This window comes from Chiloscyllium plagiosum, unplaced genomic scaffold (assembly GCF_037043375.1).
Source record: "Chiloscyllium plagiosum isolate Xiang-an unplaced genomic scaffold, Cpla_swu_hap1 HiC_scaffold_5, whole genome shotgun sequence".
NCBI classification, from domain to species: domain Eukaryota; kingdom Metazoa; phylum Chordata; class Chondrichthyes; order Orectolobiformes; family Hemiscylliidae; genus Chiloscyllium; species Chiloscyllium plagiosum.
In genome coordinates, this window is record NW_028270143.1 from 120,625,811 (window position 1) to 120,642,326 (window position 16,516).

General features: G+C 42.1%; 1 protein-coding gene across 4 annotated transcripts in view; it reads right to left on the reverse strand.

The window, feature by feature from the left end:
- The window catches only part of xylb (xylulokinase homolog (H. influenzae)), a 296,035-nt gene that overhangs the window by 201,404 nt on the left and 78,115 nt on the right, over positions 1-16,516 (reverse strand). The window contains exon 16 of one of the 4 annotated variants that reach the window (XM_087987602.1): positions 4,048-4,182. The exons of the other annotated variants lie outside the window; for them this stretch is intronic. Coding sequence (XP_087843728.1) covers positions 4,139-4,182 — 44 coding nt within the window. The 3' untranslated portion in view covers positions 4,048-4,138. Of the gene's footprint in view, positions 1-4,047; positions 4,183-16,516 lie in introns of those variants that run through there. 4 annotated transcript variants of the gene reach the window in all.

A 16,516-nucleotide genomic window follows, 5' to 3' on the forward strand; every position in this document is an offset into this window, starting at 1 on the left:
TCTTTGAATTTGATACCATGCCTAACTTCCTTGGTTAACCAGGTCAGTTCAACCCCTTCCCAGAGTCCGTCCTCGTCACTGGAATATAGCTTTGCTGTCAGTTGTGAACTACTTTCTTAAATTTCTGCCAGGTGTTCCTCAACCACCTTTTCTGTTAAACCTGTAAACCAGCTCACTTAAGCCAACACCTGATGATATTATGGCAATAGCACTGAAGACCTATGCCCCAGAAATAGCTGCACTAGCCAAGCAGTTACAGTACGGTTGCAACGCTGGCTTCAATCCAACAATCCACTTAATTATCCAGGTAATTCCTTTCCACAAAAAAACAGGATGTATCTAAATTGGACAATTACCACCCATCAGTCCACTCTCAATCATCAGCAAAGTGATGGAAAGTGTCATCAATAGTGCTACCACTGTCACTGTGATGCATAGTTTCGATTCTGCCAGAGTCAGTCAGCCCCTGAACACATTACACCCCTTGCTTAACTAAATTGAGTTAAAACTAGGACGTAATATAAAAACAGACAGCAAGGGGAGGTGTGGGTAAGTGACGGCCTAGTGGAATGAACACTGGACGGCTAATCCAGAGACACAGATAATGACCAGGGGTCAAATCCCACCATGACAGGTGGTGGAACTTGAATACAATGAAATTAAGAATCTAATGGTGGCTATGAATTCATTGTCAATTGCTGGGGGGAGAAAACCATCTGGTTTACTGATGTTCTGCTATCCTTATCTGGTCTTGCCTACATGTGACTCCAGACACACAGCTATGTGATTGCCCTCTGGATAATTAGGAATGGGCTTGTTGGTCTTGTTAGCGATGCCCTCGGCCCACGAATGAATGCATCTTTTAAAAAGTCAATTTAAGTGCATAAAAAGTAAGAGAGATGCATTAGTGAATATAGATCCTTTATAGAACGAGGCTGGGGATATAATAATTGGGAATCAGAAAATGGCAAAGGAATTGAATAAAAACTTTGCATTAGTCTTCATGGTAGCGGATATCAAAAGCACTGCCAAACTAATAAGTAACTAAGGGGCTAAGTGAGGCAGGAAACATTAAAGAGTGAATGAATGATTTTATTCTTGCATATTTTACAGTGAGAAAAACAATAAATTATATTGAAAAGCATTTCCACTGTTGCCACAATTTGGTGCCATTTTGGATAGTTTAAGAATCAGAAAAAAATGGAAATATAAAACTTCGAGAGAGAACATCAGTCCTGAGCCAGATCATCATCAATGACGCCTGCACTGCCATCCTCGTCTCATCCCACTCCCTCGTCACCATCTACACTGGAACCAACCAATGTTGAAGGTACCGCCTATTGCCACTGGGCTGATTCTCCTCAGTCACTGACTCGCCAACACCTGCGCCAGACCCACCAAAGCCACAGTTGCATCATTCACCACTGGGTCTGCCTCAAAGTGGCCATGGTGATCTTCCGCCATTGTCAGCAGCAGATGCAACTGACAATAAAGTCGCCTATTCTGACGCCAGGTCATATGTCACCCCGAAAAGTAAATCAGGGCTTATTCACCATCATGAGGCCCAAGCTGAACCCACCTGCAGCCCCCACAGGCCCGCACTGGGCCCACCTGCCACTGCCATGGGGCCTACCAGCCACCGCCGCGGGGCCCCTGCTGGGCCCATACACCACCGCTGTGGGGACCCTGCTGTGCCCACACACCACCGCCACAAGGCTCCTGCTGCGCCCACACACCACCAGGTCCACACTGGAATTCCTCACTACCCCTAATGTAATCCAAGCTTGGGTCAAGAGGTAAGTAAAGGAGATAAAAAAGAAGAGAGACAAATAAAAGCATTTGGAGTGGACAAACCCCAGCTCAGGATCCTTGCTTCACTATCATCATGCTGAGATACGTACAGAATAATTAAACATAATAACTATCAATAGAAGAAAGGCATTAGAGATACTAATGGGTCTAAAGATTGAGAAAACTTTATGGCTGCAAACAAATGAGAAGATAAGTTGATAAGAATGTCAAACAAAGAAGTTTGAAGAGCTGGAAAGAATTTGGCATATCCACAGTCTACCAGACGGGGAACAGCCAGCCTTATTTTTAGATCATGGAGAGAAAGCAGGAATGTGGATCAACCCCATGATCTTACTGAATGGTGGAGAAGGCTCCAAGGGCCGAATGACATACACCAACTCTGAGTTTCTATGTTTCTTCTTGCACATGTTAGATTTACAAAGAAAATATGCTCGTTGATGGGATGCAGGGGACTAAAGCAAAACTAATGGCTCAGGAACAAAGCTCAATAATAAAGATCTTAGTGTTAGTAAGTGGTTCACCTACGGCAGGAAAGTGATCTTCAAAATGATCTTAGCAGTTTTAGCAACATGTTCCTGAGAAAGTAAGTCAATTGATGCACTTTTGCAGGGGGGAGCAATTTCAAAGGAAATCACCTCACTGCCTGTTGGTGATATTGTAAGGAAGTGCATTTAAGTTGTCGTTGGACAAACATATGGATGTACATGGAATAGTGTAGGTTAGATGGGCTTCAGATTGGTATGACAGGTCGGCGCAACATCGAGGGCCTGTACTGCGCTGTAATGTTCAAAGTTTATGAGAAGATTTGTAGCTCAGGTGCTCATTGTTGTGGTTCTGTTCGCCAAGCTGGGAATTTGTGTTGCAGACGTTTCGTCCCCTGTCTAGGTGACATCCTCAGTGCTTGGGAGCCTCCTGTGAAGCCTTCTGTGATGTTTCCTCCTGCATTTATAGTGGTTTGTCTCTGCCGCTTCCGGTTGTTAGTTCCAGCTGTCCGCTGCAGTGGCCGGTATATTGGGTCCAGGTCGATGTGTTTGTTGATAGAATCTGTAGATGAGTGCCATGCCTCTAGGAATTCCCTGGCTGTTCTCTGTTTGGCTTGTCCTACAATAGTAGTGTTGTCAAAGTCAAACTCATGTTGCTTGTCATCTGCGTGTGTGGCTACTAAGGATAGCTGGTCGTCTCGTTTCGTGGCTAGTTGGTGTTCATGGATACGGATCGTTAGCTGTCTTCCTGTTTGTCCTATGTAGTGTTTTGTACAGTCCTTGCATGGGATTTTGTACACTACGTTGGTTTTGCTCATGCTGGGTATTGGGTCCTTTGTCCTGGTGAGTTGTTGTCTAAGAGTGGCTGTTGGTTTGTGCGCTGTTATGAGTCCTAGTGGTCGCAGTAGTCTGACTTTCAGTTCAGAAATGTTCTTGATGTATGGTAACGTGGCTAGTCCTTTGGGTTGTGGCATGTCCTCATTCTGTTGTCTTTCCCTTAGGCATCTGTTGATGAAATTGCGGGAGTGTCTGTTTTTGGCAAATACATTGTAGAGTTCTTCCTCTTTTTGCAGTTCTGGTGTACTGCAGTGTGTTGTGGCCCTTTTGAACAGTGTCTTGATGCAACTTCTTTTGTGTGTGTTGGGGTGGTTGCTTTCATAGTTCAGGACTTGGTCTGTGTGTGTGGCTTTCCTGTATACCTTTGTGGTGAAATCTCTGTTCGGTGTTCTCTGTACCATCACATCTAGGAATGGGAGTTGGTTGTCCTTTTCTTCCTCTCTAGTGAATCTGATTCCTGGTAGTGTGGCGTTGATGAACCGGTGTGTGTTTTCTATTTCTGAGTTTTTAATGATTACAAAGGTGTCATCTACATATCTGACCCAGAGTTTGGGTTGAATTTGCGGTAAGACTGTTTGTTCTAATCTTTGCATTACAGCTTCTGCTATGAGTCCAGAGATGGATGAGCCCATGAGTGTGCCGTTGGTTTGTTCATATATTTGGTTGTTGGATGTGAAATGTGTTGTGAGGCATAGGTCCAGTAGTTTGAGTATGCAGTCTTTGTTGATAGGTTCCCCGTCTTGTTGTCTGTTCTGTATGTCCAGCAGGTTGGCTATTGTTTCTCTGGCTAGGGTTTTGTCGATAGAGGTGAACAGTGCCATTACATCGAATGTGACCATAGTTTCTTCCTTGTCTATATGTATATTTCTGATGATGTCCAAGAATTCCTGTGTTGACTGTATAGAGTGTCTGGATCCACTGATCAGGTGTTTCAGTTTCTGTTGTAGTTCTTTAGCCAGTTTGTGTGATGGTGTCCCTGAAATGTTTTATGTTCTATGAAGCAGAAACTAAAACAGAAATTGCTGGAACAACTCAGTAGGTCTGGCAGCATCTGTGGAGAGAAATCAGAATTAGCGTTTTGGATCGAGTGACCCTTTCTCAGAACTGATACTAGCTAGGAAAATGGTTTTTTAATGCAGAGGATGGGGGGAAGGGATAAGAGGTGAACAATAGGTGGAGATAGGGCTCAAACAGAGAGAAGAGGCAGAAACAATGCGTCTGCCCGGTCAGTCCTGTTTGTGGATTTTTGGAAGGACACAGAAGCAAGCTGTGTGGGATTGGGAAACAACACCAGGTGAGATGGTTTTAGTGACCATAGTAAACACAATGGCCTGATGTTCCATAGTAGGGTCATAGTCCCTGGGGAGATGGGAGGAGGTATCGGAGAGCTGACATTCAGCCCTGCAATGTAAAGGTCAGTTTGCCAGACAACAACACCACCCTTATCAGCAGGTTAATTACAAAGTCAAGGTTGGATCTGAGTGCAGTCAGTTCATGGGTAGATAGGCTGGAATGGGGGTGGGGGTGTGATCTAAGAAATTGAGGCAACCAATGTCACATTGACAGTTCTCAATGAACAGGTCAAATGCAGGTTAAAACGTCAGACGGAGGGGTCCAGGTGGAGGGACAGTTTTGGAGATGGGCTAAGGGATCTGTGGGAAGGGGAGAGGACTCTTGTCCAAAGAAGTAGGCACAGAGGCAAAGTCACAGAAGAAGAGTTTAACATCATGTTGTGCCCGAAATTCATGAAGGTGGGGATGTAGAGGGGTAAAACTGAGACCTTTGCTGAGTACAGGACGTTCAGCTTCGGAGATGGTAAATACACAACATTGAGACAGTGAAATTAATGATGGTGGACAAGAAAAAGGATTGGAATGAAGATCTTGCCGGAGAGAGGATCAGAACTTCTTCAAGATGGGCATGCCTAGAAGTGGCAGTGAGTTAAATATGAAATATAACTGAAAGAAAGCTATGGAAATTAAATAAATCTGTTTCAGGGTTGAATGATGAAGCAAGGGTATGATATTTCTCTGTTAAGTTGGTCTTGCTGAAAGTATGTTGCAATTAGCTGTAAGTAAATCCAGTGATGTTTTAATAGCATTAAGAAGAGAATACAGCAGACATTTTTATGATGCATATTGATGATTTATGTTGGAAAGTTCTGCAGGACTCAAGTAATGCGTGAAAGGTTAAAAAAAAAGGAGTTTAAGATTGATAGTCAAGCTTCAAGAGCCTGCAACTACAGCTTTAAACATCAAGCAGAAATCACAAATGACTTTGTGATGAACAGATCAATTGTAGCCAAATAAATACAGGCAGATCATAGAGATCCTCTACCCAAGGTAGAAACAAATAAGTTAAGGTGTTTGATTGGTCAGTTGAACTGGTTGTGCAGATGGACTAAGCCAATGCCAGTTATGACATGCTGGAACTGAGGATCAGGTTGAAACATTCTCTGGTTGCGGAGGTTCTGAGAACAAATAAACTATTCAAAAAATTCAATTCAGGCAAATGTGCACTTGAGCTTCTAGCCTTGTGTTATCCACACATGAATTTATTAATTTCTAGTGATGATTCATATGCCAAACTTCCAGATTGACATTCTAGTTTGGCAGGGTTTTTCATACTCTTGAATAATGAATGTTCTCAATTGGCCTGGAAAGCCAAGTACAGTACAATGGGTAGTCAAAAGCACATTAACTGCTTGGTACTAGTAGAATCAATCGGTGTGGGAATACAAAAGTTTAAAATCTGAAGGAAATCTTATATAAGGAGGCCATCTGAGAAAAAAAGCAAAGAATGTTATGTGAACAATTGGTCTCTTGGGAACAGTGTCCATTTTATAAAAAATGCTGCAGAGAAACCTTTGAGAATTGACCTTGGTAGCATGAAGATAATGTTGGAAAGAGAGGATTTCGAAAATAAGAGAGGTTGAAACAACTGACCGATTTGAATTTGAATATAACTTATTGTCACGCGTACCCAGGCGCAGTAAAAAGCTTTGTCTACAATTTTCACTGCAGGAGCAAATTACTGCAGATGTTGGAATCTGTACTGAAAACAACAATTGCTAGAGATCTCAGAGGGTCAGGCAGCATACTTTGGAGGGAATGTAGAGTGCTGGGGAGACAACTGGAATTCCTGTCAGAGGGAAGAGCAAAACTTCTTCAGGGTAGGCAGTCCTCAAAGAGATGTGGCAGTCAATTAAATACAACGTAGGAGCGAATTACAGCAGATGCTGGAATTTGTCCTGAAAACAACAAATGCTGAGATCACAGCTGGTCAGGCAGCATCCATGGAGAAACAGCAAGCTAACATTTCAAGTCTAGATGACTCTTCATCACAGCTGACATGAAGTGTGGAAGGTGCAAGACTGTCACCAGCCTCATTACCTCCGGCAATCTTCCCCCTCACTGCCTCCGACCTCAGAGTCTCCCAACCCCAGACAGCCCACATTGACATACTTTCTAAAATCCGCAAAGCAAACTGTCCCGGTAAGGCCCATTGTATCAACCTGGTCCTACCCCAACTGAGCGTATTTCCTCCTATCTTGACTCCAACCTCTCTCCACTTGTCCAGACCCTGCATCTGCGAATCCTCTGACGCCCTCAACAATATTAACAATTTCCAATTCCCTGGCCCTAACTGCCTTCTGTTCACCATGGAGGTCCAATCCCTCTATATGTTCAATCCCCATCAGGACAGAGTGTGAGCTCTTGGTTTCTTCCTTGACCAGAGGCTTGAACATTCTCCATCCACCACCTTTCTCCTCTGCCTGGCTGACCTTATTCTCTCATTGAACAATTTCTCCTTTAATTCATCTCACTTCTGCCAAGTCAAAGGAGCTATGAATACCCACACGATTCCCAGTTATGCCTGCCTCTTTAAGGGGTATGTGGATCAATCCTGTCCCAGTTTTACACAAGCCTCCTCCTACAACTATTTTATTGATACATCAACAACTGTTTCATTGCTGCTTCATTCTCCCGCCAGGACCTTGAAAAGTTTGTTCGTTTTGCTTCCAACTTCCACCCCTCTATAACTTTCACATCGTCCATTTCCGACACTTCCCTTCCTTTCCTTGCCCTCTTTGTCTCTATTTCAGGGAATAAACTACCCACTGCCATCCACTACAAAGCCAACAGTTGTTATCTGTGTCCCCTCCAGCAGGCGCTACAACACTCCTCACGTCTGTAACTGCCAAAGCCAACTATTAGTTACATTCACTACAGCTCATCACACCCTGCGACCTGCAAGGACTCCATCTCATTCTCCCAGATCCTTCGCCTATGTCGCATCTGTTCAGATTATACTACCTTCCAAAACAGCGCTGCTGACATCGCTTGCTTCTTCCACAACCGTAGTTTCCCACCCACTGTGGTTGACAGGGGCCTCAACCGCATCCGACCCATCACCCATGCTTCCGTCCTTGCCCCTTCTCATCACTCACCACAGCGTTTTCGAGTCCCCCTTGTCATCATTTTTCATCCCACCAGTCTCCAAATTCGAAGGATCATCCTCTGCCATTTTGGACAACTCTAGCAGAACGCCGCCACTAAACATATCCTCCCCTCAGTCTCTGTCTGTATTTTGCTGGGATCATTCCCTCAAGGACACTCTAGTCCATTCATTGGCCACTAACACCGCACACCCCTTCCCACGGCACCTTCCCATGTAACTGCAGAAGGTACACCTCCTCCCTGCTCACCATTCAAGTACCTAAACAGTCTTTCCAGGTGAAGCAGCATTTCACCTCTACCTCCTCCAATCTTGCATATTGTATTCGCTGATCCCAGTATGGACTACTCTACATTGGAAAAACCAAACATAGATTGGGTGACCGCTTTGCAGAGCACCTTTGGTCCACGCACAAGCATGATCCTGACATTCCCGTAGCCAGTCATTTTAACACGGCATTCTGCTCACATGCCAACATGTCTGTCCTTGGCATGCCTCAAGTAACAAAAATGACTGCTGAAGGCAGGGCAGTGAACATGATCTATATGGACTTCAGTAAGGCGTTTGACAAGGTTCCCCATGGGAGACTGGATTAGCAAGGTTAGATCTCATGGAATACAGGGAGCACTAGCCATTTGGATACAGAACTAGCTCGAAAATAGAAGATAGCGGGTAGTGGTGGAGGGTTGTTTTTCAGACTGGAGGCCTGTGACCAGTGGAGTGCCACAAGGATCGGTGCTGAGTCCATTACTTTTTGTCATCTATATAAATGATTTGGATGTGAGCATAAGAGGTACAGTTAGTAAGTGCAGATGATACCAAAATTGGAGGTGTAGTGAACAACAAAAAAGGTTACCTCAGGTTACAACAGGATATTGATCAAATGGACCAATGGGTTGAGAAGTGGCAGATGGAGTTTAATTCAGATCAATGTGAGGTACTGCATTTTGGGAAAGCAAATCTTAGCAGGATTTATACACTTAATGGTTAGGTCCTAGGGAGTGTTGCTGAACAAAGAGACCTTGGAGTGCAGGTTCATAGCTCCTTGAAAGTGGAGTCGCAGGTAGATAGGAGAGTGAAGAAGGTGTTTGATGTGCTTTCCTTTATTGGTTAGAGTACCAAATACAGGAATTGGAAGGTCATGCTGTGGTTGTACATGACATTGGGTAGGCCACCGTCAGAATATTGCGTGCAATTCTGGTCTCCTTCCAATCGGAAAAATGTTGCAAAAGTTGAAAGGGTTCAGAAAAGATTTACAAGAATGTTGCCATGGTTGGAAGATTTGAGCTATAGGGAGAGGTTGAACAGGCTGGGGCTGTTTTCCCTGGAGTATCGGAGGCTGAGGGGTAACCTTATAGAGGTTTATAAAATCATGAGGGGCATGGATAGGGTAAATCGACAAGATCTTTTCCCTGGAGTGGGGGAGTCCAGAACTAGAGGGCATAGGTTTAGCGTGAGTGGGGAAAGATATAAAAGAGACCTAAGGGGCAACTTTTTCGCGGAGAGGGTGGTGCGTGTATGGAATGAGCTGCCAGAGGAAGTGGTGGAGGCTGGTACAATTGCAACATTCAAAAGGCATCTTGATGGGTATATGAATAGGAAGGGTTTGGAGGAATATGGGCCGGGTGCTGGGAGATGGGACTAGATTGGGTTGGGATATCTGGTCGGCATGGACAAGTTGGACGGAAGGGTCTGTTTCCATGCTGTACATCTCTATGACTCTATGAATCACAGTGCAAACTGGAGGGACAACATTTCATCTTCGGACTCGGCACTTAACAATCTTATGGACTTAATATTGAGTTCAACATCTTCAGATTGTGAATAAACATTATTCCTTCCCTTTCTTTTAGTTTTACTAGTTACATTCTCTGTCACCATGTCCTCTCTCCCCTCTCATCCACCCCAGTGGGACTGTCTGTTCTTTCAAGTCTGACAGTTAGACACACCATTGTTCTGTCACTCTCTCATTCTGATTATTTAATCTGAACTATCAACATCCTTTCTCCCCCAGCACTCTACACCCACCATCTCCATCCCCAATTATAGCATAAATGTTGACCCCTTCGCAGTTCAGCTTTGATGAACAATCATCTAGACTCAAAACTTTAGCTTGCTCTCTCTCTACTGCTGCTGTCTGACCTGCTGTGAACTCCAGCATTTATTGTTTTCAGACTAGTCTTCACCGTTTTACAAAGAGAAATGTTTTTCCTAATAAATTATCAGATGTATTTGAAGAGGAAGGTCTTGTTTCATTGTGAGAATATAATATATTGTGTTAAGAACATAGATGACATTTTTTCCTTTAATTGTTTTCTCATTAGTTTAGACAATTGGAATTTTTTGACAGAACGGGGTATATGGATCTGTTAATGATCAGTTAAATTAAAACTTGTATTTATTTATTTTACTTCTTTAGGTTGGTTTAGTAAAGACTTACAAAAATTGCAATTTAAAAATGAGAAAATTCTGTTATTGTCTCGTTAATCGCATTGTTAAGTTTATTAATGTATTTGTTAAAGGTCAAGAAAAAACAGATGGTGGTGGCTATTACTTATCTAAGCGCACATTAATAGGGAGTACCTGTGTCACTGGAGGTGGAAAGAGCTGTAAGACTGGGCAGTCTATAAACTCTGTCTCACCAGATGGCTTGGATCCAGACTGATATAGACCTTGGTCTCCAACTAGGCACAGTTTGGCATATAGACACAACATCCATTATGCATTAGCAATCTGTAGATAACAGTGCTAACATGCACATGTATAAAAAGTATATCAATTAATAGAATGTATGGCAAAGAAGATTTCCTGGGTACATGATTCAAATAGCTTTTTTCTCCTTTATCCAATATTTGCAAGAACAATGTGAAATTGAAGGGAGTGGACAGGTTAATAGGTGAGTTAAGGCGGCACATGGGATGCATTTGAGGCATAGATTATAGGAGCATGGAGGGTTTGTCAGAGATGTACAGTGCTTTGGTCAAAATGGGAGTACTGTCAGCAGTTCTAGTCACCACAATATAGGAAGGATGTGATTGCACTGGAGCGGGTGCACAGGCGATACTGCCTGGGATGGATCATTATAGCTATGAGGAGAGGCTGGATAAGATCTGGTCATTTTCTTTGGAGCAGACTCCACCAATGAGTACCACATTTGATTTTAATCAGGTAAATGTATTCCTAAAAGGCTAATTCATTTCAGAAATGTACTTCTTACATTGAAATTGAGATTTTCTAATATGATTTTTTTTAGAAGACTCTGATCACTGTTTTGCAAAGTTGTTTTTTGTCCAAGATTAGTACTATGGGAACCAAAGCAAGCCATTTTGTCCATTGAGACTGTTCTGCAACTTAACTTCATATACCTGATTTGCAACATTTCCTTTAATATCTAGTTATTAAACCTTATTTTGGCAGATTTCTAAAATAATCAATTGTTCTACCACTATTAAGAGTCATTGAGTCACACAGCATGGAAACAGAACCATCAGCCCAAACAGCCCACATCATGTTCCCAGACTAAACTAATCCACCTGCCTGCACTTGGCTCATATCCCTCCAAACATTTCTTATTCATGTACTTACCTAAATGTCTTTTAAACAATGTAACTGTACCTGCATCCACCACTTCCACTGGCAGTTCATTCCATACACAAACTACTCTCTGTGTAAAAAGTTGCCCCTCACGTCCTTTTCAAATCTTTCGCCTCTCATCTTAAAAGCTATGCCTCCTTGTTTTGAACTCCCTCACCGTAGGGAAAAGACCCTTTTCATTTACCTTATCGATGCCCCTCCTGATTTTATAAACCTCAATAAGGTTACCACTGAACCTCCTACGCTCCAGTGAAAACAGTTCCAGCCTTTCCAGTCATTATTATATCTCAAACTCTCCACTCCCAGCAACTTCCTCGTAAATCATTTCTGAACCCTCTTCAGTTTAATATTATCCATCCTATGCCAGGCCAACCTGAACTGCTCACAGTACTCTAGAAAAGGCCTCACCAACATCCTGAAAAGGTTTGCTAACTTTTACTGTCCTCTGCATGTGTAAGAGTTTCTTGTTTTCATTTCTGAAATTTCTGTCTAATTCTTAGGCTGATCATATACTCCCCAATCAAGGTAAATAGCTTCTCTCCAGCTCCTCTACCTGTCCCATTTAACAACTTGAAAACCTCAACCAGTTACATTTCCAAGAAAGTGTGAGATCTACTGCTGAACCCTTGTTCATGCCTTCATTATCTTTCGACCCAATGCACTCCTGGCTGGACTCCCACATTCTGCGAGTGCAGGTCATCCAGAACTCTCTTATCTTTGTCCTAACACGCACCAAGACCCATTAATCCCTATGCTCTCAGAAGGTGACATCTTGAAATTTAAGGTCTTTTTCAAATTAATTTAATTAATCATTGTTACACATACCAAGATACTGTGAAAAGTATTGTTTTGCATTCTATCCAGACAAATCATACCTTACATAAGTACATCAGGGTAACAGATTAGAGATAATTACACTGATATAATTCTGGTGCGGCGAGCATCCCCAATTTGGATCATTCCTTCCTCAGTGGATACCTTCAGTTGCCAAAGCCCGAAACCCTGGAATTTCCTGCTTAAACCAGTCTGCTACTTTCCTCCTTAAAACCTACATTTTAAATAAACTTGTTATTTTAATTGATATCATCTTATGTGGCTCAGTATCAATTTTTTCCATTAATAAAGTCCCATGACATTTTGTAGTTGCTATAGTATTACTCCTCATAATTTAACCCTTTGGATCCAGATATCGTTCTGGGACAAACATGCTGCACTCCCTTCAAAACCAATATGTCCTTGTTAAATAAATAAACTTTTGGAATGATAAATCACCAGAATCAAAACATTAACTCTGCTTTCTCTCCATAGATGCTGCAAGTCCTGCTAAGTTTCACAAGCAATTTCTGTTTTGTAGAGTTTGGTGCCTAGAACTGGCATCCCATGTGTCACCAAACCAGGGCTTTGAATAACTAAATCATAGTTTCTATGTTCTTGCATTCTAGTCCTGTGAGAAATAATGGTTAGCATTAGTTCTTTTGATTATTTTTGTGTGTATTCATGACACTGACAATCACTCACTCTCTCATTGGGTCTCCAATATATCTCACTTTACACATTTAGTAAATTAGGTAAAAACAATGACTGCAGATGCTGGCAACCAGTTTCTGGATTAGTGGTGCTGGAAGAGCACAGCAGTTCAGGCAGCATCCAAGGAGCTTCGAAATTGACGTTTCGGGCAAAAGCCCTTCATCAGTAAATTCCCTCTTCTATCCTTTTACAGTTCATGTAATCGATTACCATCACTTTGTAATTTTACATTTCCATCTATCCTGCTTACAATGCAGGTAATGTTAATATCATCAACAGATCTGGATGTGGCTTTCTATGCTATAATTTATTTCGTTAATGAATATGGTGAAAAGCTGAGGTTGCAACATATTTCTTGCTGGTTATCACCAGATACATTTTGTCAATTGAGTTTGTTCATTCAGTGGCATTATCTTCTTCCTAATAGATTGATTGCCATTGGGTCAAGCACAACAACACCTCTACTTCCTCAGGAAGCTAAGGAAATTTGGCAAGCATAAAAAGACTCTTAACAATTTTTATTGATGCACCATAGAAAACATCCTATCTGGGTCGTGTGATAAATGCTCTTCCCAGGACCACAATGAACTATACAGTGTTGTGAACACAGCCTAGTCCATCACACAAACTAGCCTTCTATCCACTGACTCCATCTACACTTCCCAGTGCCTCAGGAAAGTAGCCAACATAATCAAAGGCTCCTCCCATCTTCGGTTGGGCAGAAGATATAAAAATTTGAATACACGTACGAACAGATTCAAGAACAGCTTCTTGCTCACAGTTATCAGACTTCTGAGTGGACTTCTCAAATGTTAATCCTGATCTCTCTCTCCGCACCTTCTCTATAGCTGTAACACTGTGTTCTGATTTGATTTATTATTGTCACATGTACTGAAGTATAGTGAAAAGCTTTATTTTGCGTGCAGTACAGGCATTCTGTTCTGTCACGCTAACGCACTTTGTATGGCACAATCTGCCTTTATAGCATGCAAAAGAACACTTTTCACTATATCTTAGTACATACAGTCATAGAGATATACAGCACAGAAACAAACCCTTCGGTCCAACTCGTCCATGTTGATCAAATATCCTAAATAAATCGAGTCCCATTTGCAATCATTTGGCTCATATCCCTCTAAACCCTTCTATTCATATCCCTCTAAACCCTTCTATTCATATCCCCATCCAGATGCCTTTTAAACGTTGGAATTGTACCAGCCTCCGCCACCTCCTGTGGCAGATCATTCCATAGGAGAAAGTGAGGTCTGCAGATGCTGGAGATCAGAGATGGAAATGTGTTGCTGGAAAAGCGCAGCAGGTCAGGCAGCATCTAGGGACCAGGAGAATCGACGTTTCGGGCATTAGCCCTTCTTCAGGAATTTTAAAACACAGACATTCACAGAATTTCTATGACTACAATTTTGAAAACCTTTGAAAAGACTGTGGGAGTAATATTAACTTCTATTCCAAGAATTTTAGTAAATTAGCCGCTTGTTTTGCATGTCCCCAGAGGTGAGAATGACGTGACTTTGACAACATTTGACCAAATGTGGCATTAAGAAATGTGGCATTCTGCAAAACTGAAGTCAGTGAGAATCGGGGGAAGCCCTGCACCATTTGGAATAACTAGCACAAAGGAAGATGGCTATTATTGTTGGAGACTGATTATCTCATTTCTATCTTCAATGACCGTCACTCCATCATAAGGGCAAAAGTGGAGATGTTTACTGATAATTGCATAGTGTTCCGAACATTTTTTGCACCAGCTACCTAAATATAGTGGCTACTAGAAAAGGTTATTTCCTGATTCACCAAAGTCTGCCGACAAGCGCAAATCATGAGTATGATGGAATGCTCTCCATCTGCCTGGCTAAGCGTAACTCCAAAAGTGTTCACAAAGCTTGACATAATCCAGGATAGGGTTGGCCACATGACTGGAATACAGGAGCAGGAAATCAAATGATGTGAAGTTTGATGTTTTAATCTAGTCTATGGTTACTGTCCTCCAAGGCTATAACTACTATTTCATCTGCAATTGTGTCTTTAACAAACCCCAAATTTTGGGAAAGTGATTGAATAGCATCACTGGACTGTAATCCAGAACTCCAGGCTCTAATGGCCTGGGGACAGTACTTTGGCTGATGAAGAAATTTGAGCTCAACAAAAATTTGGAATAACAAGGCCTACTAGCCACCTTGTGACCACACTCAATTGTTGTTAAAATCCCATCTGATTCACTCATGCTATTAAGCGAAGGGAATCTGCCATCTTTACTTGATCTGACCTGCATGTGCCTCCAGACACACAGAAATGTGGCTGACACTTAACTACCTTCCAGACAACTAACAATTGGCAATATGACACCTGCATCCCATGAACAATTCTCTTTTTAAAAAGGCTTTTCCGCGTAGCTTCCTTCGCATACTGAATCAGCAAGCAGTCATGCATTATATTTAGCAAGAGCGCAGCAGGTCAGGCAGCATCCAGGGAACAGGAGAATCGACATTTTGGGCATAAGCCCGAAACGTCGATTCTCCTGTTCCCTGGATGCTGCCTGACCTGTTGCGCTTTTCCAGCAACACATTTTCAGCTCTGATCTCCAGCATCTGCAGACCTCACTTTCTCCTCATTATATTTAGCAACTCTTGAAAGAAAAACATTTGGGTGTGGTCTGTTTATATAAGGTTAGTTGAAGTCTACTATTAAGTTAAATTACTTATTCTCATAAAACATACATTTTCCATCCTTCTATATTGCAAACTGCTCCCTTTATGGTCTTGTTATAGACTTTGTGGTCTACAACATATCCCTGGAGCTATCTTTAATTTTTCTACACTCTAGATCATTTTGAAGTTTTCCATTTTCCTTACAATCAATGCCTTTTACCTCCCAGGTATACCTAACATACTGCATTACACCATCAGCTTTCAGCCCACTGTGGCTTTCTGAACGCTGTGCGTACCTCAATGTCACATTGATTTCCATCTTTCAAATTTAGCAATATTTTCAATTCTCGGAGTTCATACATTAGTCAAAAACATTAATGCACAATTCCTAACTGCCAGTTGCAATGGCAAATGCCAGCCAGGTAACTTCTGATAATACCACGACCCGCCACAACTCATTCTCATTCCTTACTATCACTGTCAGCACCATAAGAGATCAAAAAAAGGATACGTTGTGTTGTATAGAAGAAATATTGAGCTTCATTATAGGCTATAAGCTTCCACATTGATTAAACATAATGAATTATGCTCAAATATTGTCTTGTACTGGATTTTAAAACCATCGTGCATTTTCACAGCACCTCTAACATGGAAGATCTTCCTACGAGAATACAATTAGTGAAAAATGGCACCAAGTCAAAGAAGGACATATTAAGGCAAAGGACCAAAAACTTGGCCGAAGGTAAAGAACGACAAATGCCAAAGACCAAACATTAATACAACATAGGAACAGGGTCTTCGGCCCTCCAAGCCTGCACCGACACATTTTGCCTTTCCATACTCAAACTGTCTTCACTTACAGGGTCCATATCCCACTATTCGCTTCCTATTCATGTATTCATCCAGATGCCCTTCAATGCTGCTACTGTATCTGCTTCCACCACCTTCTGTAGTAGCACATTCTAGGCACTCACCACATTTTGTGTGATAAACTTGCCTCGCACATCTCTTTTAAACTCTCCAACCCCACCACACCCCCACCATATCTTGAACCTGTAACCCCTAGTAATTGACCCCTTCATACTGGGAAAAGGCATCATACTTTCCACTCTATCCATGTCATTCATAACCTTATAAACT